Below are 27,591 nucleotides of genomic sequence, written 5' to 3' on the forward strand. Positions count from 1 at the left end.
TTAAAACCATGGAAACCATGTTCTTTTTGCATTTTTTAAATTCTTTTCATCCATAGACATTTCCATAAGATCAACTACAGATTTATTTATATCAGATACAGATATATTTTTTATCTTCTTATATTTCATATTTTTTTCTTCATCATTATATTTATTATTATCATAATTTTTTACATGCTTGTAATTATTATGGCTGTTTTCGTCTTTTTTAATTCCTTCTTCATCTATTTCATGTTCAGTACAGTCTTGTATATTGTTTTTTTGATTCCTAATATTTTCAAATGTCCTCTGTTCTAATAACTGATGAACATTCTTAAGTTCGTCATTATTATATGCATTAGTTGTATTTTTTTTATACTTCCTTTTCCCTTTATTATTACAAGAATGGTTTTCTCCCTTCTTTATTTCTTTTACCCCTTCTATATTTGTCATATCAATCAATTGGTTAATTCTATCATTATTATTATTATTATTATTATCATTCTGAGAATTAATTACTATATCGCCATTTGTAATATTATTTGTACATTCCTTTGTTTTACTATTTTCTTCATCCATATCTATATGCATAATATCTTGTACATTTTCCATATTTACATTTACTGATCTTTCTTCTTTTACCGTTTTTTGTTGAACAACATTTTCTTTTTTCTTCCTTTTATATTCACGTGTTCCAACGTTTTGAGCTCTCTTCTTATCAACTTCATCATAATTTATATATTCATTATTATTGTCAGATGATAATTCTGATAAGGATGTTATATCCTGTAAATCCGAAAAATATTCATACACATTTATATTTGATTTCTCATTTGATTTCAATGTATTGTCAATTTTCCTTCTTTCTAATTTATTTTTATACAAAAACTGCACACGACCAAATATTGTACTAACATAATTTTCAGCATTCTTTAATATATTTCGTTTTTCTATATCGTCAATACGTAAACACTTTATGTATTCATTTATTAATGTTTTTTTACTTATTTCATTATCATTTTCTTTTATATATTCATATTTTATTCTACCTTTATTTTTTTCCATTAAATTTCTATTTTTTTTCTGAACATGTAAGGTAAAAAAATCATCCAAAATAGCTAGATTCAAAAAGTTTTTTATTTCCATTTTTTTCTTTTTAATAGCCATAATGGACGAATAAAAACATAAAGGAAAATTTCCATGTAATCCTTGAAATCCAATAAATTCTTTTATATTTCTTGTTAATCTGAATGCTAATTTTTTCCTATTTATATCTTTTTTCATCGTAAAATCTTTATATAATGGTCTTCCTTCAGAATACGCTGATCTGCCTGAACATTTGGAAATAACTATATTATCTAAATTAGTATTAAGTTGAAAAAATACATAATTTAACATACACAATATAGAATAATTTTTGACAAATTGATCATGGAAAATGCTATAATTTTGTATATTATTATTATGTATAGAAAAAAAGTAATTTTTCAAGATATTATTTGGTATCATTTTACAAATTGTCTTAAAACTTTTTCTTACACTTTTTTTCTCACATTTTTTTAAAATTTTATAAAACCATTCTTCATTGCAAAAATATTTTATTAATTCTTCATATGTTAAAGAACAATAATATTCAAAATTTGATAAATCTATTTTATTATTTGAAGGAATATTAATATTAACATTTTCACGATTTGAGTTGTTTGTCTCACACACTAAATCATTTTGGTAAGAGAACATTTTTAACAACCTATTACATTCGTCCTTACTATCATTATTATTATTACTATTGCTGTTGTTGTCGTTGTTGTCGTTGTTGTCGTTGTTGTTGTTGTCGTTGTTGTTGTTGTTGTCGTCGTCGTTGTTGTCGTCGTTGTTGTTGTTGTTGTTGTTGTCGTCGTCGTTGTTGTTGTTGTCGTTGTTGATGTGGTTATTTTTTTTATTTATATCTTGACCATCCATTTTTGTAAAACGTGTAATATGATTTTTTTCTTGCACACCATCATCAATAGACATATTCATATACTTTTTGTCACATTTTAACTTAATTTCTATTTCTTTTAATAATAATCTGTGAAGAGAACTTTGAACCAAATTTCGGTGATACAACATTATATTATCCATAGAATATTTGTCACTTCTAAGAACTGAATTATATTCATTGTATATTTCATGTAGGGTGATATCATCCTTTGGTTGTTCCTTTAATATAATACTTGGATGTATTTGCGTATTAAAATTTATTTTAAAGGATAAGCCCCTTTTTTTGGTTTGTGAAAAATTGAACATTATATTATTTAACAACACTTGGAATAACATAAATTTATGCTCAGATTTATTCCTTACATAATTACGCGGTTGTTGTGTATAATAATAAATATTTCCATCGTTTGTTAAAAAACTAACTTTTCTTAAAATATAATTGTTTGACACATTATACGTTACGGAAGAATTAACCTTAATAATTTTGGAAGGACAAAATGTATTTAAATTATAATGATAATTTAAATATTCTCCAATATATTTCAACCTCTGTTTTGGTAATTCAATAGGAATATCAAATTTGTGCAATGCATCACATAACGTATAAGAACAATCTTCTAAAGCTTGTGTTTCAGTTAATTGTGATAAATATATAGACAACATATATTTCCATTTTTTTAAAAAGGCTATAAAATATGATAACATATAACGGGAATTATCATCCCTTGATAACATATTTTTTGAATATTCATTTATAACACTAAAATTATTAATATCTTTATTTTTTATATAATTTTTCTTTTTTCTCATCTTTGTTGTGTTTAATTTTTCAATACATCCAGTTTTTTTTAAAAATTTTATATCCTTTTTAAATTCCTTCCAAAACTTATTCATATTTTTAACAACATTTTTATATTTCCTATTATTATACATATTTTTATTCTTTTTCAATTTTTTCTTATATCTTTTATACAAAATATTGTTAGTTACATTCTGCATAATTTCGTTTATATGTATTTCGGAGTTCCCAATGTCCATACAATTATGAAACAGCTTATTTATAAAATGGTACGTTTCTTCAAAAGCTTGAAATTTGTTATAATTTAATATTTCATTACACAAGTAATCTAATGATAAGAAAATTTCAGAATATTTATTTTTAAACACATTTATTAATTGATCAAATCCATCCATATATATATCCGAAAATTGATACGTATATTTATTATTTTTTATACCATTGCTAGTTTGATAAGAAGCACAAGCATTATTATCTTCATCATTTTTGTAACAATAAATATTATTCTTATTACTTATGTTGTTATTTATATTATTATTATTATTATTATTATTATTACTATAATTATTATTTATATTATCATTATTTATATTATCATTATTTATATTATCATTATTTATATTATCAAGTCTTAATAAATCGTTGTCTTTATCTTTTCCTTTCTTCAAATTCATTTTTACACTACTAGCCATTTCTTCTTTATAGCCATTTTCCAAATTGTACATGTCAGAAATATTCTGAACATGTTCAGAATTTTTATTATTCATGTGTAATATATTATTATTATTATGTTCTTCGTTATTAATTTGAAGTCCATTTTTTATTTTTAAAATATCATTAGAACCATCACAAAGAGATATTTCCCCATTATTATTTCTTTTATTTTTTATTTCATTTAATTGATATAATTTTTTTTTCCTATAAATATGTATTGTTCGTAAATCGTAAAAAATATCTTGTGGAAAATTTCGCATTAATATATAAAAAATTTTATGGAAATATAAATAGTTCTTTTTATTTACGTTAATATTGTTCATTAGAAAAGGATAATAAAAGAGCCATATATTTGGACATATGCTTTCATTATATTTATTAAAAACTTGAAATATACTATTATCTTTTGTACCATAATTTAACATATGCAATACGTTACTTATATAATAATAACCTTTGTTTATATTTAAACTTGAATAAATTAAATAACAAATTATAGAACTTAAGCAAAATGATATATTTTCACTTTCTTTAAATAATTTGTTACAATAATCTCCCCAAATTATCCATGAATTATTTTCTAAAGGATAAATTTTTAAAGACGAAAGTAAACATTCTTCAATCAAATCACTATCAAAATGTTTGATCTGTTTCATATTACATTTACATGAATAATCAGAATGTAATAATTTCATTTCTATTTTTTTTTTCCTTTCTTTCTTAACATTCTTTTTTTCGCTACTTTTACAGTTATCAGGATCAATAATGTAACAACATTTATTATTATCAACATTAGGTGTACCTATATTATTGTTATTTAAAGGATTATTACAAATATTATTTTTTTCTTCCATATTATTTTCTTTACCTGTACAATCTATATTCGTTATCTCAATGTTATCCTGCACATTTTTGATTTCTTGTACATACTTTTGGTCTTCCTTTTCTTTGTTGATAGACATCTTCTTATTATATCTTCTTTTTTTCTTAACATTAGTATCATTATTTTGTTCGTCTATAATTATATCAATATTATGAAGTTTGTCTTTTTTTTCTTTTGGTCTTATATTATTATGACACACTTCAATTTTAATATTATCTATGGCATCATTTTTGGGGGGTTCATATTTTTGAACATTACAAGAATTCGTTTTGAGTAAATACACATCAGAATTAATATTTTCGTTTGTAAATACATGTGTTTTTATATTTAAATAATCACTTTTATGAAATATAACATCCTTATGAATACATTGACCTGTACATACATAACCATTGTTTTTAGGATTCATTTCTATAAAATTACTTTTATATAAAAATATAATAATGTGATTCAGATTACATAATATTTTTCCTTTCATATAAAAGAATTCACTTCTGAATTTCTCATAACCAACCATGGGTAAAGTATCAAAATTAAAATTGTTAATAATATTTAATGAATTTATATAACACTTGATTTTTTTTATAACTTTATGTAGAAATTTATTTTTTTTTAATTTTTTTAGGTTAATACATATATTAAAATATTCACGTTCCATATTTATAATATACAAATAGTTATTTTCCTGACACATTTTAACCTTTTTTTCTTTTTTGTTGTTACTTTTTTTATCATGTAATAATTCGGCTTCATCACATATGGTACTATATTTATCTAATAATTTTTCAGCAATATTATAATTTACATTATTAAATTGGCCACTGTTTAATATTACGTCTGCATAATTGTTTCCATTTATTAATTTTCTTAAATTCATTTTTATTATTTCAATGTTATATATATAATTATTTTTGATAGACATCTTTTTGTTATTATAATTTAGAAAGCCTTCATATATTTTATCAAAATAATTGTAGGTAAATTGGTTCTTCTCTCTCATGTTTTTTATTAAATTTACTACGATATGTGACTTGTCATTTTGTAAATATTCATGAGGAACCAAATGATCACATGTATTCACATATGTATTATTACATATGTGTTGATGATAAAAATTTTGATTATAAAAATGCACAGCATTATTATAATTATCATACTGATCATTATAATTACTATTAATCCAATTATTAAATGTTTTATTTTTTTCTGTTTCACGATTTAATATAATTTTACATATTTTTAAAAATGTATTTTTCCACATTTCTACATAGTTTAAATTATATATATCGTTATCATAAAAAAAAGCATCTTGCTGCTTTTTACATATATTACATAGATTATCTAATAAACTTAACAATTTTCTTTCTTTCTCTTTTTTCCTGACATTCCTTTCTTCAATAACATCTTCCTTAATTAACTCTATACTTCTATGAGCATGTTCAAATATTTGTGAGTGTAAAAATAACAGATTCAACGATTCATATTTATTATAATGTAATAAATCTTTTACATTATTAACTAAGTTACGCATACCATTATTTATCATTTCGTTCATTTTATTTATATGTTTTTTTTCAATATTAAACTTAAAATTATTATTTAAAAATGTGTTCTTATTTGTATTATTCATGTGTAAAGAATACTTTTGATTGTTATCTAAAAATATTTTGTCCTTAACATATTTTGATGCCATGGTGTTATGTTCTATATCATACATATAATCTACAAGGTTACAATTTTTTTCGTACAATTTGTTTATTATATTATTTATTATTACAGAACTTGAATTACATTTCTCCCGAGAAGTTTTTTCGTGGTAGTCGTTAATTTTGTTTAAACAAAATGGATCATCTATTTTATATGTATTATGCGAATTGGTATATGTATAATTATAATTATAATTATTATGGAAGAAGTTTTTTTTCTCATCTATTTTATATGAATTATATATATTATTTGTATTGTTTGTGCATTTAAAATAATCATGAATAGATTTTTGTATCTTTTCATTTTTATTTTTGGAATTTATACAGTTATTATAATGAAGATCATCACTACAGAAATTACTACTACAAAAATTATTATTATTATTATTATTATTATTTATATATTTGTGTTGCTTTCCTAATATATCTTTCTCACCAGAAAAAACCATATTCATCACATTATGATGATCTAAATATATATGATCATTTATTAAATTATATATATCGTCTAAATTATTCAAGTAATTACTTCTTGCATATTTATAACTACAATTAGAAAAAAATAAATCATCACTTTTATTTTGTGAATAATTACTATTATTAAAATAATTTTTAAGCATAATACAATTATTCACATTTTCATTTTTATTATTAATATTATTAATATTCATATAACTTTCTATACAAGATGTCTTATTAAAATATTTTAAACTGTCTATCCAACTCTCTTTACATATATTTATTTCTTCTCTACTTAATTTCATATTTTGTGAATTAAGAAAATTACTCAAATATAAATCTTCCGTTTTAGAATAAAAATCAAAATGGTTATTTAATATTAATTTTTCTACTTGTACCTTTTTAATATAATATTTTTTCAACACATACATATTATCATATGAATTCAAGTAATAATTAATATCCATAAGATAATTAACAAGTTCTTTAACATTATTTCCATAATTTATAATTATCTCATCATGCTTTTCTTCATATCCGTTCTTACTTTTCCGTTTATTGTTACCATCATTATTACTTGGCTCTATAAATTTCTTATCCTTATTCATCATAGCTTTTTCTTTTTTTAAATTATTGTATAAACACGCTTGTAATATATATCTACAAATTTCATACGTCCCGAAATTTTTCGAACAATAAAAAAGGATTTCATAAGGTATAAATATGAACTTATTAATTTTTAGCACACTACTAAGAACTGTTTCTAATACATTAATATTTTCATTATTTACATATGAATTATTTAAATTACTTTTCATATGATTCTCTTCCAAAGGATTATACTCTCGATTCATTGTATTTTTTTTTTTTAATTTAAAAGAATCATATATTTGTATATAATTATTCAGAAAACGTATTAAACACATATTCAATATTTTTTTTTCCTCCTTATTTAAAAAGTAAAAAAGTTGAGGGAATAATTCTATCCACACATGTCTACAATATTCTTTAAATAAATGTATTATGCTTAAGAAGGATCTAAACATATATTTAGCTTTCCCTATTTTTTCCTTACATTTATGGATAAATAATTTCTGTTCCATACAATATTTTTTTAATTTCATTTTCCAAACAAAAAATTTAAAATTGTATTTTTTCATTTTATCATTATAAGGAAGTATTTTTTTTCTTTCTACAAGTTTGGGATATTCATAAAGGGTCTTTACATAAAAGTTAAGTTCATATCGTTGTGGAGGTTTATTAGGACCTTTACTTTTTTCATTCCTTTTATTTTTATTATAGCACATATACGGAATTAATCCCTGTGTCTTATTTTCTGATGATACATACACATCAATATTTTTTTTAAAAAAGGAAAATAAAACATTTATCCATAAAGATATAAAATACTTATCAATAATATATTTATAATATTCATTATTAAATAAGAAATATATACATCCAAATAAATTATTACATAAAAAATGTTTCTTAAATAGTTTTGAACAAGTATATTGAATACTTGGAAAAGATGAAAAGGTTCCTCTTAAAATGTTTGGTAATAAAATATATATCGTTCTATTTATTACATTTTCTATGTTATTTATTTTTTTGAGGGGCCTTTTCCTTTCTTCTTTAATAAAACTTAATAAAATATCATAATATTTTATATAACAAGAATAATCATTAATATAATCATATATAATTAAACCTTTTATTATTTCGGCTTTTTCTTCACATGTTAGACATATATTTTTAATATTACATGTATATGGACACAAATATGGATATCTATACCCTTTTAATTTTCTTTGTTCTTCATTTCTAAGAAAAAATATATCTTCATATAAGCAAGATTCCATAACATTCTTTTCATATAAAAATTCAAATGTGTTCATATACGTTTTAATTCGTTTTATTTTACTCTCTTTTTCTAGTGTTTCATTTTTATTAAATTTGATTTTATTCAAAGAATGTTTATTAAAAGGTTGATTTCTTATGAAGAAACAAGATGATTCGCATGTTAAAGAATGATTATTCTCTTGGTTTATGATATCATTATGATTCACATCATGCAAATTATTGTTCATGTTGTATTTGTTATACATGTTGTATTTGTTGTATTTGTTGTATTTTTTGTACATGTCGTATTTTTTGTAGTTCTTTTTCCTCTTCAACAGCTTCTTCACATTATGATCATAAAATTTCGCTTGCATTTCTAGATACTCTTTTTTTTTGTTGTTGTCCCCTGAGATCTTTTTATCATTTATATCTTCATCACTTTTATTTCTTTTATGCAGACCTTTTCTCAAAGTATCATCCGTATCTAGACTAGTAATAGTATCTTTCTTTGGCCTACCATTATAAATATCTATATTGTGATCTAGTTTCTCATTCTCTTTATATAACGTATTTATATTAAATATATTATAATTACCAGATGGTTTAATCATTATATCTTTGTTTATATATTCTCCTAAATAAGAATTCCTTTTTATTTCTCCATTGAATAAGTTCAGGAGTGTTCTTCGTTTTCTTTTATATATTAATCTGTCTATAGAAAACACATAATTTCGATAGGGCTTATAATTATACCTATCTATTATATAAAACTTCTTGTCATTATAACGTCTATTTATATATTTAATATAATTTTCATAAATAGGACCATTTGCTTTTATTTTATTAAATAAATCGATTGCTTTTTTACGATTTTTCATGGCTTGCTTACTACTGGTCTCATTATATAAAGAGAAAGAATTATATGACTTCTCATCATTACATAAAATGTCTTTATAATGATGATTTACCATATTCATATGTGTATCTTTCACAATGTGACATTCGAATATATTTAATATGAACAAATAAAAATTATGATATTTTTTTTTTTTAATTCTTTTTGTCTGTATAATATTTTGTAGAATATTAAAAAAATGAAATATATGTTTTTTACTAAGAAGATATAAATTTGCGTTGATTAAAAATATTAATTTCATAAGAACGTAAACACAATAATTAATATTATCAACATTATTATTAACATTATTATTTTTATATCTTTTTGTTATCATCCAGTGTGATAAATAATATTTTGCTACCCTATCTAACCTCTTAATATATTTTAATAAAATATGCTTTACTATATCTTTATAAACACATTCCCTTTCCTTACACAGATTAAGTAAGACTTCAAATATAGATACACTTGTTTCTAAATTTATAACAAACATTATTTTATCATTATAGTATATTTTATTTTTTTTTTTTTTTTTTCCATCTTTTTTATTATATTCTTTCATTCCTTTGATACATAAAAGAATTAACATATTATGTAAATCTAATATTTTCTTATTAACATCTACATTTTCATTGTTTTCATCATATATATAAGAGAAAATAGGAATATTATTATTTATATCTTGATTTATATTATTTTTTCTTTTTATATTACTAAATAAATTATCCACACCAGACACATACAAATTATGTGTTAGTATCATATGATTTAATAATTTGAACAGACCCATTTTTTCCTTTTTATTATTAACTTTATTATTTATTAATAAAAAAAATATACAAGTTATCATATGTAAATTTTTACAAATATTTTCTTTATTCTCATATAATATTAATACGTATAATATTTTATGTATACATTTTATTACATTCCAATTATAAATATTTATATTATTAACACATGATGTATTAAAATAATCATTCAACATAAACATAGAATTATTATAGATGTTACAATTTCTATAAAGATTTTTATTTCTCACATTCGATTGTTTCAATGATGCGTTATGCAAATCATATATATGATTTTTCTTATTCACATTACTAATATTTTTATAAACTATTTTATTTATTTCTTTTTCATTATTTATATCTTCATTTAAACCATAATTATTTTTTAAAATATTCTTATTTTGTTTATCACAATATTTATTCTTTTTATCCTTGCACCTTTTCCATTTTGTTTTATGTTTTATAAATTCAGAAGGGAATAATATACACGCTAACACACCATAAATATTCATATATTTAATGTTTATATTTACCTTAACTTTTAATATACTTACAAGGATAGAAATACATTTATTCGTAACACCATATCTCGAAAATTCAATCGAATTTTTTATTATACTACATATAATAAAATTAAATAAAATACTTAACAAATCGTAATCCACCTTAATATTATCATACTTTTTTAATATATTAAAAATAGGTATTATAAAGCGATCTAAATGTATATTATTATTCTTTTTGTTTATCATAAAATAGTTATATATTTTGTTTTTTAAGTCTACCAACATATTGAGCTTTTTGTCATAACACTGTGTGGTACAATTCTTATTATGTACATGATTTTTATCGTTATCATTATTGTTATCATTATTGTTATCACCCTTATCATGTCCTTCATTATATAAATTATTATACACATAACCATTTATATCATTATATAAGCCAACATAACCAATTCCATCCCTTGTTCTTTTTTTTTTTTCATCACTCAATTTATTATATATTATGTTGCCTTCAAGACCCTCTGTTGTTATATCCCTTATAAATATTTCTTCTTGATTCCCATCACCAAATAATGAATTTTTTTTTAAAAGTATTTTATCTTCATTAATTAAGAATAAATAATTGACACAATTAATCAACATATTAAATCTTATAAAGTCAATAATTATATTCAATGATTTCATAAAAAAGTTGATTCTTTTATTTGTACTGTACTTATTTATTTTTTCTGATGATATAACAAAATTTTTACTCTTTAAAACATCAAGTATAATATTTACTATATAAGGATAAAAATTAAAAAAGTCAAATTTATATTTATATATTATTTTTATCATGTCTATTTTTTTATCTATATTTTTTTCTTTCTTAATATAATTAATAAATATATTTTTACAATCTTTTAATATATCTACATGGGAAATTACCCTATCTTTAATATTATGAAGTTGTGGATAATTATAAATATCTTCATTATAATTAGTAGCGTTATATATTGTATCCTTTATTATATAATCCCCATAGTATATATAACTCATATAATATTTTCTAAAAAAGTACATCCACATATTTCTTTTTCTCAACATGTTATTTATACTAAATATATTATTATTATTATTATTATTATTATTATTATTATTTAATATATATTTTTTTTTATTTTTATTTATTATCATTTTAAATAATTCTTCTATATTGTGTCGAGTAAATTTTATACACTGCTTATTTTCTGAACATAATAATAAATAATAAAATAGACTCAACAAAATATTACTATTATATTTATGAATATAATGTTTATATATTTCTATTATATTATTTATACATAATTGTTTAATATCTCTAACAGGATAAAAAATATATTTATTATTTTCTCTTTCAATATATCCAAAAAATAAATCTCTATACTTTTGACGTTTAAACTTTTTTATTATATCAATAAATATTTTACAAATAATTAATTTTTTCATTATAACTATATCATTATAATTAGGTATATAATCTATTATACATTTCAACACATAATTTATTTCTTCTATATATAAAAATAAAGTATTATAATTATTATTATATAAAGGATATGTCTTAAAATGATTTTCCTCATTATGATAATATAAATAAAATAAACAATAAGAACATTTTACATTATTATTAAAACCACTACTTAAATCATTCAAGTTGTGTATAAAACTACAATTTAACAAATTTCTTATGGGTCCATATATTTTTTTATTGTTATGTGTATATATATTTTTCTTATCATTATTAACACCTCGTCTGTAGTCTAAATCTTTATAATTAAAGGAGTCATTAGTTTGGTATGTTTTTACAAAGTTTTTATTAGGAATATTATTATCAATATTATTTTTATTATTATTACTAGATATATCATGTATACCGAATATAGTACTAGCATTTCCCATATTATGATATTCATTTGTGGGACTCGACACATCACTCTTATAACTCGTACGTCTTTCCATATACATATTTCCACTACAATTTATTGTCGCATGTGAAAAAAGTTTCGTACTCAAGAACATCAAAACATTACTATTGTTCATCTTATCAATCGTATTAATATGTCCAAATAATGATTTGTCATCAAAAGATATATTATCCATTCGATCCACAGAATATTTATTTATATCACATATATTTTGACTCCGGTTCATATATTCTAACCCTTTGTTTGATTTAACATATTCCTTTAATATAGGTATTATTAAAAATGACACTGTTGTTTCATAAAATTTATGAAATATTGAAAAATTAAACATACGTAATATATCTATAATTTTAAAAAAGATATATCTCTTTTCTCGATAAAGTAAACTTTTGACAGCATGCTTTTTAAAAAATCGCTCTATATATGTATAATCAATATTTTTTTTTGGTACACATAATATAAAATTTAATATAATAAATATATTCGTTCTAAAATAAAATAAATTCTTATTATATTCCATATTATCAAGAAGAAATTTATTTTTTTTATACTCATCAAAAAGATCTTCCTTCTCATTTTTTAAATTAAAAATAAATGTATTCATCCTTTTTTTCTCATTTTTTATTATATTTATATTATCCTTGTTATTTTGTAATTTATTCTTTATGTGTATAATTAAATCTCTAGTATAATGAAAAAATATTATAAATATCTTAACACATTTTTTACATATCTTATCATTTACAAAAAAAAGAAAATTTTTATTTTTCAAGTTCATGTATTCACTTATCATAACACTTATATATATATACAATATTTCAATAATACATAATTTATTCTTTTTAATTCTCTCCTCATAAAAATTAATAAAAATAAAAGAAGATTCATGTTTTAGCAAGACGTGTACAATATTTATAACAGTATATATGTTATTTAAAAAGGGGATATTACGAAGGGGGCTAATACCAACATTATTAATGGTAACACATTTTTCATAATTATTAATATAATAATTATATTCGTCATATTTATTTTTTTTTACATTTTGATTTATATTTTCTTCTTTTTTATTTTTATTATCATAATATTTCTTATACATGATGTAATCTCTCAATTTATTGTAATCATAACCTATAATATCTCTCATATCCTCATCATGCACACCACCTACTATAGATATACTAAATATATTATAAAAACAATATATGTTATGTGTATCCATGTCTGATATATATCTTAAAAGAATATTAATCAATAAATAAGACTTCTTACATACATATCTTCTTAGATCCATCAATTTCTTATTATCTAATAATAATATAAAGAAAGAAAAAATCCTTTCATTATTACGATGATAAAGAAAATATTTATAACAATGCTCATAATTTTTACAACATAACAAACTTAAACTTGATATATATAAATTACTTACACATAAACTATTATTATTAAGACATATATAACGTTCGAGAATATCCTTTTCTTCTTCTGCCGTTTTTATGAAACCATTTATATTATTTTCATATATATCTTTTTCATTATTATAACCTATATCATCAACACTTTCTAAAATATCTTTTTCTTTCTTATATATATTTATATTATTCTTCTTATGAATTTCTTCCTCTTTTATATTCCTACTAACTTTTCTATCTATATCAAAATAACTTGTAATTAACGACTGTTTTGAATTTGATCTATAACCTTTTTCAAGAAAAGAATTTTCTAAACCTGTCCCTTTTTGAAATGTTATGAAATCACGTAAAACAAACTTATCTTTCTCTTTTATCTTCTTTTCATCATTACATATTTTATTTATATAATTATTATAATTATTTATTCCCATGTTCTCATTATTTACATACCCTTTCTTATCCTTTTCATATAATTTTAATAACAAATTAATGATTTCTTTAAATTGATCATATGATAATTTAGGAATAACAAAAAAGGTACTAAATATTATTAAGATATGCTCCACATTCTTATAATACATAGGATTGTCATCAATACGTTCATGAAATAATTTTATATATTTAATAAATCCTTCAATTAAAAATGAAGAAAATAGATCTGGGAATAAACAATAAATTTTACTTAAGCCAATGATAAAATTTGATTTTAATATATGTGATTTATTTTTTAAAACATAAGATAAATTACATAACAAACCTTTTAAATAAATTTTTAAATCCTTTTTATTTAATTTCGTGGAATTCATATTTCCTTTATATATACTCATCACACTTTTGTTCATATGATTTTTCTCAAAATTCTTTATGACACCTCTATCTATCGATATATTATTTTTCTTTTTAATAATGTTAATAAATTTGTGATTAACGCTTGTGTTATCATAATGTCCATATTTTTCATTCTTTCCATCCTTACTATTATTATCACACATATCATATTTCCTACTTGTAAGATTACACATTGGTACACTTTTCCTGAAATCAACCTTTCTAATATTTCTACTACCTCGTTTCATCAATCCATAAATATTATCATCATAACGCTTTAATATTCTTATACTTTCTTGTGGTTTTATTATTATATCCTTATCCTTTTCATGTACATGTATTATATTTTTCAACGTTTCTTCAGCTTTTCTACATAACCTTTTGTCTGTGTTAAATAAAAAATTCAATAATACTTCCATACATCGATAATATAATGATACAGTTTTTTTATTTATTTTTATATTTAATGATAATAAATGATCTTTATATAATGGATGCTCAAAACATATTTTTAACAAATTCATAAAATATATAAAAAATTCAATAACAATATTTTCTTCTTCATTTACATCATCATCATTTTCTTCTTCATTTACATTATCATTAAACTTTTTTTTTCTATTATCATTTGGATAATCATGTTTGTACCTTTCTTCGTTCACTTTATTATCTTTAATCCTTTCATCATTATTTTTTCCTATTTTTTTATGACTATCTTTGTAATTATTATTATTTATACTTTTTATCTCACTTAAAAATTTCATATTGCCTTTCTTTTTACCATTCTCATCTTTTACATTATTCACAACATTAATTTTATTATTACATATATTATTTCCTATACTTTTGTTAATACAACAATAGTTATAAGAAATATTTTTATCATTATTACAATTATTATTATTTATTAATGATTGGTCGACCTTAGGTTCTATCGGTTCATTTAGACTTACATTTAATTTTACATTTACAGATTCATCATTTTTCAAAGTTGATTTATCTTTTATATTATAATGAAAATAATTAGTAATTTTATTTATGGCATTTAAAAAAAATGATTTTCTTTTATATCCTCCTTCTGTGGATCCTCTAGAAATATTTAGTTTTCCTCTATGATAATTATCTTTAAAGTAATTACCTTTATCATTTTCTTTATTATTATCATCATTATTATTAATACTTTTATCTTTATCGTCCATTGTATTATTTCCTTTCCTTCGTTTTAGGTTTTTCCCTACAACATAATCATTCTCATCATTATTAATATTGTCATGATTATTCTCATCATTATTGTCATCATTATTGTCATCATTATTGTCATCATTATTGTCATCATTATTGTCATCATTATTAATATTGTCATGATTATTCTCATCATTATTATTATTATCATTATTATTATTACCACCAATTTTATTACCATCATTATTACTATTACCACCAATTTTATTACCATCAATTTTATTATTACCACCAATTTTATTACCATCATTATTATTATTACCACCAATTTTATTATCATCATTATTATTATTGTTACCACCAATTTTATTACCATCAATTTTATTATCACCACCAATTTTATTATCATCATTATTATTATTTTTATTTTTTCCCTTTCTACCACGCTTATTATTTAATGACGTACTACTTTTATATTTCCTCTTATTTACCACAGGATAACTTTGAGCAAGTATATTCAACGACATCTTTTCATTATGATTATCCTTTTTATTCTTATAGTCAGGAAACATATCTGTTATTTTCATTTGTGACAAATCCTTACTTTTATTTTTATTTATTGTCTCTTCATAATTATGATTCCTCGTACTATCTAACTTACTATCAAAATACATAGAATAATACGAATTAGACAACTTATTTATTTTTTTCTCATCTTTAAAATTATTCATAAGATTGGTATCATCCTTCTTTTCTACTTCATCATTTCCATAATCCATAACAACACCATTTTCTTCAAAAGTATCTTTATTTTTATAAGAAGAAATTATATCCTTGCCTCCAATATTCTTTCCATCTACATTAACATAATTATATTTTTCCATCATATTTAATAATACATTATTATTAGCTTCAACCGGAACTCGAGAACCTACAAAAAGGTCTTCCTTTTTTAAATAATCCTTATCTACATTATTATAAAAAATGGATTTATTATGTTTTCTATTACGATTATTTTTACATATATTCTTATTTCTATGATCATCACCACCATCGTCATTATTTTTTTTTTTTATAGAAGTGTAATCCACATTTTGTTCTTTATCATATATTAAATCTAAATATATACTATTATAAGCATAATTATTTCTATTTGCGCAGTGTACATATGAATTCATATTATTATTCATACTCTTATTTTTGTTACTTGAAATATTATAAATATATTTATATTTTCTTTGATCCTTCTTTTCAATATCTTCAATAATATTAAGAATAATAATAATTAGGTTACTAATATTATTCTCGTCAAATTTTATACTTGGTCTTTCATTTAAAAAAAAACATAAATAATCTAAATAAGATATTTTTAATTTTAAGGAGAATTTTGTAAAATTAGATAAGCTAAAATATTTAAATAATAACGTTTCTAAGGATAATTTATTTTTCATTAATAATAAATCATTTATATTTGTTCCTAATATTTTTGATATTATAATAAAGCACTTTTTTATAAATACTCTATTGTAATAATAATAATTATAATTATTATAATAACTAATATAATTATTATTATAAATATTATTATTATAAATATTATTATTATTATAAATATTATTATAAATATTATTATTATTATAAATATTATTATTATTATTATTATTATTATTATTATTATGGTTGCTTTTGTTGTTGTCTTTATATAAACACTTAATACACATATTTAATATATTATATAACATCCTTCCCATTTTTGATATCTCTTTTTTATTTCTTCGATTTTTCTCCTTACCCGTTAAAACATTCCAAGTATATATTTCATCCTTACTATACCAAAAATTGGAACATTTTAAATAAAATTTTTTTTTATACCCACACGAATCATATATATTATTATTATTTGTATCGTCCCTATTTTTATTTAACTCCCTTTTGTGTAGAAAATTATGGAATAAATCACATTTACCCTTCATATTTCTAAGGATTTTATCTTGGACATACCTTAAGATTTTATCCTCGTCCATGTTTCGTACACATATATTATATTTATCATAATAATTCTTACTCTCAGTATTACAAATATTTTTATCCTTTGTAGTATCTATATATTCCTCTTCATCCATCGGATACACATTCTCATGGTTTTGCATCATGTTTTTTAAAATATATATATTCATATCTCCAACATATCCAATAAATAAAGAGGATAATAATAAACAAAAACATTCTTCAATAAGACGTGGTATTATTTTATCATATATTAATATATTACTCTTCTCATAACAAGTTAATAAAGTATCTATCATCTCGTATATATTGTATTCAATCCAATAAGGAGGAATAATTCTTAATACTTTTATAAATAATAATAATCCAAAAATCTTCTTTTTCATTTTATTATTTCGACATATATTTAATATACATTCACATATATCACAAAAAAATGGTGATTTCAAACAATCCTTAATATTTACAGCTTGCACTTTTAATAAACTCCTTATAATTTTTTCAATTATATTTAAACCATCCAAACTCATTTGTATAAAACATGGATCGTATTCAATTATATTACACATGCTGAAAATAAATTTAGATACATCCATTTCGTTGTTATGATTTTTTATATATATTAAATTTAAATCCTTTCTTAGTATATAACGATTAGCTAATATCAAAGATATCCTTCTAATAATATTTTTTACGAAATATTTTAATTTATAGGCCCAATTTTTATCATTACATATACTATAATGTGAATTCATATGTTCCCATTTATCATTATTTATTATTATATCCTTATCAGCACATAAGTTCATCTTATCATGACTAATATTCTTTTCTATATTTTCTCTATTTTTATTAATTATAAAACTATTCCTACAACTCCTTTTTGCCTTATTTAATATATGGTTAATTTCTATGACCATAATTAGAAAGCAATACATCAATTTTTTTATATTATCCTTTTCATAATTATTACATAGAAAATTATATTTATATATATATTTTTTACATGAACATGACTGAAAGGAATATATATATTTATTCTTCTTCTTTTTCTTATTCCTGCTTACTATAAAATCTCCGATTTTATTATTCAAACATATATTATTTTGTCCATTTATGGATTTATTACCATCGTCTTGATAATTTTCTTCACATGTTACTTTTACATTTTCACATAATAATTCATTTTTTTTGTTTCCTCTAACATTAGGATCTTTCTCATAAAACCCTTCTTCATCCGTCTTATTCATATCAACATGTACAGATTCTTTTTTGGTTTTTTTACTAGTAGCACTTTGATTTTTTATAAAATCATCATTCCTTAAACCGACATCTATCATATATTTATAATATTCTGATATGCACCTGGAATGATTTAAAAGGAAAATAAATATAGAAATGACGATTCTATAACAATGGATTCTTTGTTCTGTGTTAATACAATTCAAGCAAATATCACTTCCATGGAAATATTTATATTTATTCTTTTCACTAAACCTTTTATTATTTTGATAATAATTATTTGAATTGTCTATATTATATATTTTTTTATTATCCTTATAATAAAAATTATTATTATTATTATTATTATTATTATTATTATTATGTTCATTATTACTTTTTCTTTCATTTTCCAAACAATTTTGTTCTTCCAGCTCATTTAGATGTACTACATCAACTACATTTTCATCATAATTATCATAATTAATATTAATATTATTACCATTAATATTAATACTTTTTGCTGTGTTTCCTTTTAATTTTTTATTTTGTCTCCTATTATTAATCCCATTATTATTAAACTTTCTCTTTTTTAAAACATTACTATTATTAAAATTAAAAATACGTGGTACGTTCTCCTCATTTCTTAAACCTCGTTTCATGTTAATTTCGCTATCTAGTTTTTCCTGTACCATTTCATTAATCAAATAACTCGTTCCATTATTTCTTAATATATTCATTTTATAATGGTCATTATAATATAAATATTTGCTCTTATTATTCTTTATAAAATTTTTTAAAATCTTATAACAATAATTTAGTGTCTCTTCTAAATTCAAGTGTTGTAATTTATATTCATAATTATTATCATTAAATGTATGAGTATTATCTCTAGTTGTATAATAAAATGTATATGCATTGTTACTACTAATATTATTATTATCCAAATCATTTATATTTAAATTATTATTATTATTATTATTATCTTTCGTGTATTCATTCGTATCTGTTTTTTGTCCATCCATTATTATTGTATCCTCATTCGGTTTACTCATTACATCATATAAATTATAATTATCAACGACATTTTTTCTTTGCGTATCTTCAATTTGTACATTATTCTTATTTATACTTGTTTCCTTTTTTAACAAAAAACCTATCCTTATAAAGGATTCTCCAAAATTCTTATAATCCATTTCCCTCAAATTATTATTCAATGTTCCATGCTGTCCAATAAATTTTTCACATATTCTTAAAACTTTATAAAAATTATTAACATGTTCAGAATTTATTTGTATAATTTTTTTTTTTTTCCTTGCTTGTTCAGGTAATATTTTTTCATAATATGGATGCATAAAATTATATTGAAACAAATTCATTTCCTTTTCAAATATTATCTTATCATAATAAGAATATTGTAGTAAATTATTTTTTTCAAAATATATTTTATTAAAATCAAATTGATGTGATGTATAGTATATATTATTTTTTTTTAACAAATTCAGCAATTTTGTAAAAATGTAAGATTTCTTTTTATTTTTATTATTAAAAAATATGGACGAACATATAATACCCTTTAAACTATTATTATTTGTATGACACATAATATCTTCGATACATTTTAATGCAACACTTATAATGTGCAGGTTTTTCGATTTTAAACAAATTAATAAAGATTTTACATAAATATTAAAATGATCTTTCAAAAAATAATTTACTGGCAACTGTAAACATAATTCACACAATAATGTTCTCACTACTTTGGGTACTTCAAAATGTACATTTTCAAACCATTTTAAGAAATCATGTATTATATAGCTTGTATTTATATAACACATATTTTTATCATCCTTATCAATACTTCTGTAAGAATAAATATCTTTTTGATTACCTACATTAGGGTTATAACTTTCTTTATTCGTATCAAAAGAATTGTCATTTTTAATAGTACATTTATCTTCTTCAAATTTTTCGTTAATACCATAAGTATTCAAAGAATTGCTTATATTGCTGTATACATTTTTATTGCTATAATATAAACTATTATAATTATCACACTTTATATTATTGTCATTCAAATTTGTTATACCATCATTGTTCACATGGTTGATATTTTTCTTTACTTCTGGGATCTTCTTATGATTTGTATTTTTCAAGTAATTTTCTATTATAACACCACCATGTTTAGATTTTTTATTCATATATTCTGTAGGATTTATATTATAATATTCATCATTTATTTTTTGTTTTTTTTTTTTATTATTATCATCTTGTTTCTTCTCTTTTTTGCTTTTCATTAAACCAGTGGAAATATTTATATAACAGATCGTTTCAAATATATATTTTAATAAATTAATTAATTCAATACAATTATAATCCTTTAATATTAAATCTAAACATATTTTACATATCATATCTAGCTCTTTCAAGAAATTCATATTTTCATACTGGTAAAATTTGATGTAATGCAAAAAAAAATAAATCATTCTAATATTTAATTCGTTGTGGGACCAATATATATTATAAGTATTATTAAATAAATTCGACTTATGTGAAAGCATATTTTCATGAACATCATTATAATTGTTATATAATGGGTGATACATACATTTATTTTTGTTATTATAGCATTTATCTGAATGATTATTTCTATTTCTAATATATTCATCATCAGACAAAAAATGTGTTACTTTATATTTATTCAATTTTAAGAATGATAATTTATTATGATTTATTATTTTTTTATTATGACATCTATTTAAACAACACATTTCATCCTTAAATAACCCATTATTAATATTAATATTAATACGCTTTTTGCTTAAAACAAAATTTTTGGAATTCAAAAAATCACGCTTTGATAAATCATGAAAAAAAAACTGCTTATTTCTCTTTTTTTTTATTTCTTTTAAACAGATCATCATGTTATGCAACCATTTATCATTTTTGTTCATATATTCATTCTCCTTAATTTTTAGTTCATTCAAGGGTTCATCATTAAAACATTTATTGAAATAAAGATTATGTAAGTCCTTATATGGAGATATAAGTTCTTTTCCATTTTCTCGCTTAATTTCCTTTTTAATTATATATTCTTCAAAAATAGGAAAATTAAAATAGTCACCACAAATATGAAACTTTTTTTTTGCTTTCTTAATTTTAATATATTTATTAAAATCTTTCATATTTATATTACATTTTTTAAAGCTCTTCTGATAAAAATAATGTTTTGATATGTTTGTATATGTTAAGGATGGTAATAAATTTTTTATATTTTTATTAATTTTTTTATGTCTCTTTTTATTATTATAACAATCGTTCACATTATTATAAGTTGACTTTATTTTTTCGTCATTACAATATGGTAGGTTAATTACATTATTATATTCATATTTTCCATCATACAATTTTTGTCTCGTACAACAAGTAGTATCATCATATTTTATTTTATTATTTTTTTTATGTAAATCAATTATATTACATTTTTTAACCTTAGAAGAGGTACTTGTACTTAATAGGCATTCATATGGAGACATATATTTATATTTAAACATTTTTTTATATATATCACCTTCCAATTTCATTCTAACATCATGATTGTAATAAAGTAGTGGATTCAGTTTATTTTTTATATGTAAATAATTTTTAAATTTTTTTATTAAATAATTTAAACATACCTTGGAAAATATAACACTGGTGTGTTTTAAAGATGCCAACAAATGAAAGATATAAAAAATTTGAGGATATTGGAATAATAATTTATATAAAACATCAATGGAATAATTTATAAAATCGTAAAAATTATTTCGACTTAGATATATAATTATATCTGCACACATATAAAATAAAATTTTTTCTTCTTCTTTAATATAAAGAAGGCATTCATAAAATTTACTTTTGATTTTGGATTTTATGTTTTGTCTTTTAATTTTTAAGGGGTAATTATTCGGTTCAACATAAAATAAATTATGTTCATTTGGGTAATTATTCGGTTCAACATAAAATAAATTATGTTCATTTGGGTAATTATTCGATTCAACATAAGATAAATTATGTTCATTTTGGTAATTATGCGCATTATTGTTAATAATATTATAGTTATTGTTATCCTCATTAATATTTTTCTTGTTATCCTCATTAATATTTTTATTGTTATCCTCATTAATATTTTTATTAATATCCTCATTAATGTTTTTATTAATATCCTCATTAATGTTTTTATTAATATCCTCATTAATATTTTTATTAATATCCTCATTAATATTTTTATTAATATCATCGTTTTTATTATACCCATAAGTCATATTGACATCACACCCAATCTTCTCACCATTTTCAAAATATTTCTTTCTAAAAATGTTCATTGTTATATAACAAAAACTATGGTGATACAATATTAAACAAACTATCATGTTATAAAAAAGTTTATATATTTTCTTTATCCATATATCCTTCATATCATAAGAAAAGAGAAACAATTTCTTTGAAGCATTTATATTGATATCTTCTATACTATACATATCTTCAAAATATTCATGATCATTACATTGCTTATCCTGTTCTATCTTTGTATCCTCATGATGTAAATCTTTCTTACCACATAAGGTATGTATTATTGAAATATTACTACTCATATCATTCATAAATTTTTTATTAATATTATTTTCATTATTATTAAGGGACACATCTTTCGAATAATTTACATTTATATTATTATTTGTATTTACATCAGATATATATCCATTCATTATTTTATTTTCCATCATTGTTTTGTCATGATAAGATATATTTATATCATTCTTCTTTGTATTCAAATTTTTCACATATTCAAAACCATCATTATTATCAAAAAAAGGCAAGAGATGTAAAACATCCGAAGAATGTATATTATTTAGATTATTACAATTTATAATATTATTTAACTTTTCTTGATTTTCTTTATTATAATAATTTACATAATAATTTAAATCGTTTTCAACAAAATCATTATTAATAAACAAATTATTACTATTATTAAAAAAGTTATATGGTGTGTATATATCTTTTTCTTCATCCTTAAAATCTTTTTTATAACAAACATTCTTATCACTATTATTTAATTCATTCATATTTTGGTTCAAAATAAATTCCTCTTTAGGAATATATTCATTATTCAAATTTTTTATACTCTCTCTTGGTATATTCGATTCTTTGGTCTTACACAAAAAGGTATAACCTTCATCAAATATATTATTAGAATTATCAAATGTTTTTTTACATTTGTTTAATTGTACATTTATGACTTCATCAATTTCGGTATTATTGTTTTGGGTTTGATTATTCTGACAATGTGAAATGGAACATACACTTGAGCTATTTAGCAAATCACCTCCATTAGTTGTTTTACATTTTTTATTTTTATTATTTTTATTATTATTATTTTTATTAATCAATCGATGGTTTGAATTTATGTTATTTGCCTTAGTATTTTTTTCCTTTCTAATTGCTTTACTTATAATATTATTATTTTTATTTTCTACCTTTGTTATATTCATATTACATATATTATGAGCTTTTTCGTAATTATATTTAGTTCGGTTCTTTGTCTTTCTAATATTCAATTTGTAATTCGTATTATTATTAAGATGATTTTGATTCTGAGCAGTTTTATCGTTTTTAGTTATATTATCATTTCTTAAAACATATGTTTTTATATCATCTCCTCCTTGTTGTATTAACTCATTCGAGGTATTATTATTTATAATATCTTGATTAAAATATATATATATATAATATATATTATATTTTATACACACCTGAAGAGCATATAAGATATATTTATATTCTATAAGTACATGATACATTTTATCGTAATTCCTCTTTTTAATAATATACAAAGTATTATTAGCCTTCCTATATTCTTTATTATTTTTTAAATTTAAAGCATTTTTCGAATGACTAAATTTTTTATCACGACTAAGGGATACATATTTAATATTACTACAAATATTACTACAAATATTATTACTAATAATAATACTACTCCTTTTATATGCATTTAGATTTTTTATTATACTTCTTTTTACAAAACGATTTGTATCATAGGTACAATCACTATAATAATTATTACATAGTATCTTTTTTTTATCATCGATATAAAATTTAGTATTTTCTTTTTCTTTTCTTTTATTTATTCTTTTCTCCTGCTCCTTACTATTATATGATATTCTTCTTAACCTTTGTATGCGCCTATATATCTTGTTATAAATTTCTTCCTTTAAAGATTCACATTTATTCATCATGATATTCAATATAAGAAAATATAATGAAAAGAAGTTTGCATTTCTCTTCTTAATCATAAATAATATATTAATTATATATACAAACATATTTATACAAACATTTTGAATATATATATATGCTTGTTTATGCATAAGTACATCGACAAAATTACTTATACATAAATTAATTGTATCATAATTCCAAACATTTTTATTTTTATAATATAATAACATATCATGGATTAAAGAAAATATATATATATTTAATAAGCTTTTCTTATTTATATATATATAATTCCTTTTATTATATAAAAACGGATTTAAAAAAAAGGAAATGTAATATTTCATTTGTTCATCGAAACTATTATGTAAAAACATACGGATATTTTCAATAAATTCCTTTTTTTTTTCAATATAATCATGTTGATTATTAATTAACATATATATAACTTTCTTTATTACAAACTCTTTATAATGACAAAATTTATTTTTTTTATCTTCCATTAATAAATAACAAATCATATAAATAATACCATTTTGTAAACTTAATAAGTCCATATGTTTATTTGTATCAACTTCATACATGTTATAATTAACATGTTTACAAAATTTTCTCTTTTCACAACATTTTATATTAATAATATTCTTTATATCATACCATTTATATTTCTCATAATACAAACAATTATTATTATATAATAATTTATTAGCATAAGAACTATTGTTTATCTTGTTATTAACAAAATTGTCTACATGGTTAACATCATCTTTAACATTATATTTTACATCATCTTTTACATCACCTTTTACATCACCTTTTATATCATCTTTTACATCATCTTTTGTATCACCTTTTACATCACCTTTTGTATCACCTTTTACATCACCTTTTACAACCCCTTTAATCTCTTCAGTTTTTTTTTTGTTTTTCTTTTTTTGTTTCTCATTAAGTTCTTGTCTATTAATACCCTCCAACTCCAAACAAATACAATCATTTGTGTTTTTATTAAAACATTCTAATTTATTTACCAAAGCTGCATTATGATTACGATCAAAATGGGAACCATCATACATTTTGTTCTTATTCATATCCTGAGACATTTCATGAAACATAAGATGAAGGTTACCATTTTTATCAAAGTCATCACTTTTATTATTACATACAAGAGGAGAACATTTATTCTTGTCTATTTTGGAAGGTATACTTATTAAATAGTTAGTCTTACATTCTTTTTTATGCTCGATATTATGAGATTCATTTATATATTGATAATAAAAAACATTTTTAATAATATTCAGAATGGGCTTATTATTCTTTTGAGTTGTATCATTTTTATTATTAGAATAATAATTATTCGCTTCGACAATTGTCTCAATAAAAAAGGAGGATTCTAATTTAAAATCGTATATATTAATTATAGATAATATTTTACATAATATATTTAAGTACTTCCCAACATTATTTATAACATTCGGATATATACGTATTATCAAAAGAACAGATAATACGATTTCTTTGATTACTTTGATAGAATCTTTACTGTTTAAAATATCTCTCTCTCTTTTTTTATTTTGGAAATAAATTATATTCTTATTTTCCTTTTCTTTTTCATTTTCTTTTTCAATTTTTTGTTTTTTTCTTGTTTTTTTTTTTATATATATACTAATTGAAGACTTGAGGAATTTTCCCTTCTTTACCTTATATATTATTCTCTTATAAAAATTATTCAAAATAGATAGACATATCACATTTATATAAGTATCTATGTCAAACATGTTCAAATTATTTTTATTTTCTTCAATGATTACATTGATTATTTTAATACAACTCAGACAATTCATCTCATTCTCTCTTATAATTAGTTTTGAACACATATTAAAAATATCAAGAAACAAATTCATATCCTTCATTTTATTTATTAATGTATATAAAATTTTGAAACACCATCTTTTTAACATAAATGATTTGTTATAATGGTAACAAATATTCTTATTATCTCCTATAACATTTTTTATTAAAGGATATAATTCTTTTAAAATATAATCATCATTATTAAAAATATCATTATTATTACTCACATTTTTGAATATATCATATAAACCATTTATATCCTCATCATTTTTAATAGGCTTATCCACAACAACATTTTTGCTATTATATTCATTCAT

The 27,591-nt window shown here is 20.7% G+C and overlaps 1 protein-coding gene across 1 annotated transcript; it reads right to left on the bottom strand.

The window, feature by feature from the left end:
- PRSY57_1302800 (hypothetical protein) lies at positions 1-27,591 on the bottom strand (the record flags this gene model as incomplete). The annotated part of the gene is made up of 1 exon (XM_012908965.2): positions 1-27,591. One exon carries the CDS (start codon positions 27,589-27,591, stop codon positions 1-3), a length of 27,591 nt encoding a protein of 9,196 aa, XP_012764419.2.

This window comes from Plasmodium reichenowi, chromosome 13 (assembly GCF_001601855.1).
Source record: "Plasmodium reichenowi strain SY57 chromosome 13, whole genome shotgun sequence".
Lineage (NCBI taxonomy): Eukaryota > Apicomplexa > Aconoidasida > Haemosporida > Plasmodiidae > Plasmodium > Plasmodium reichenowi.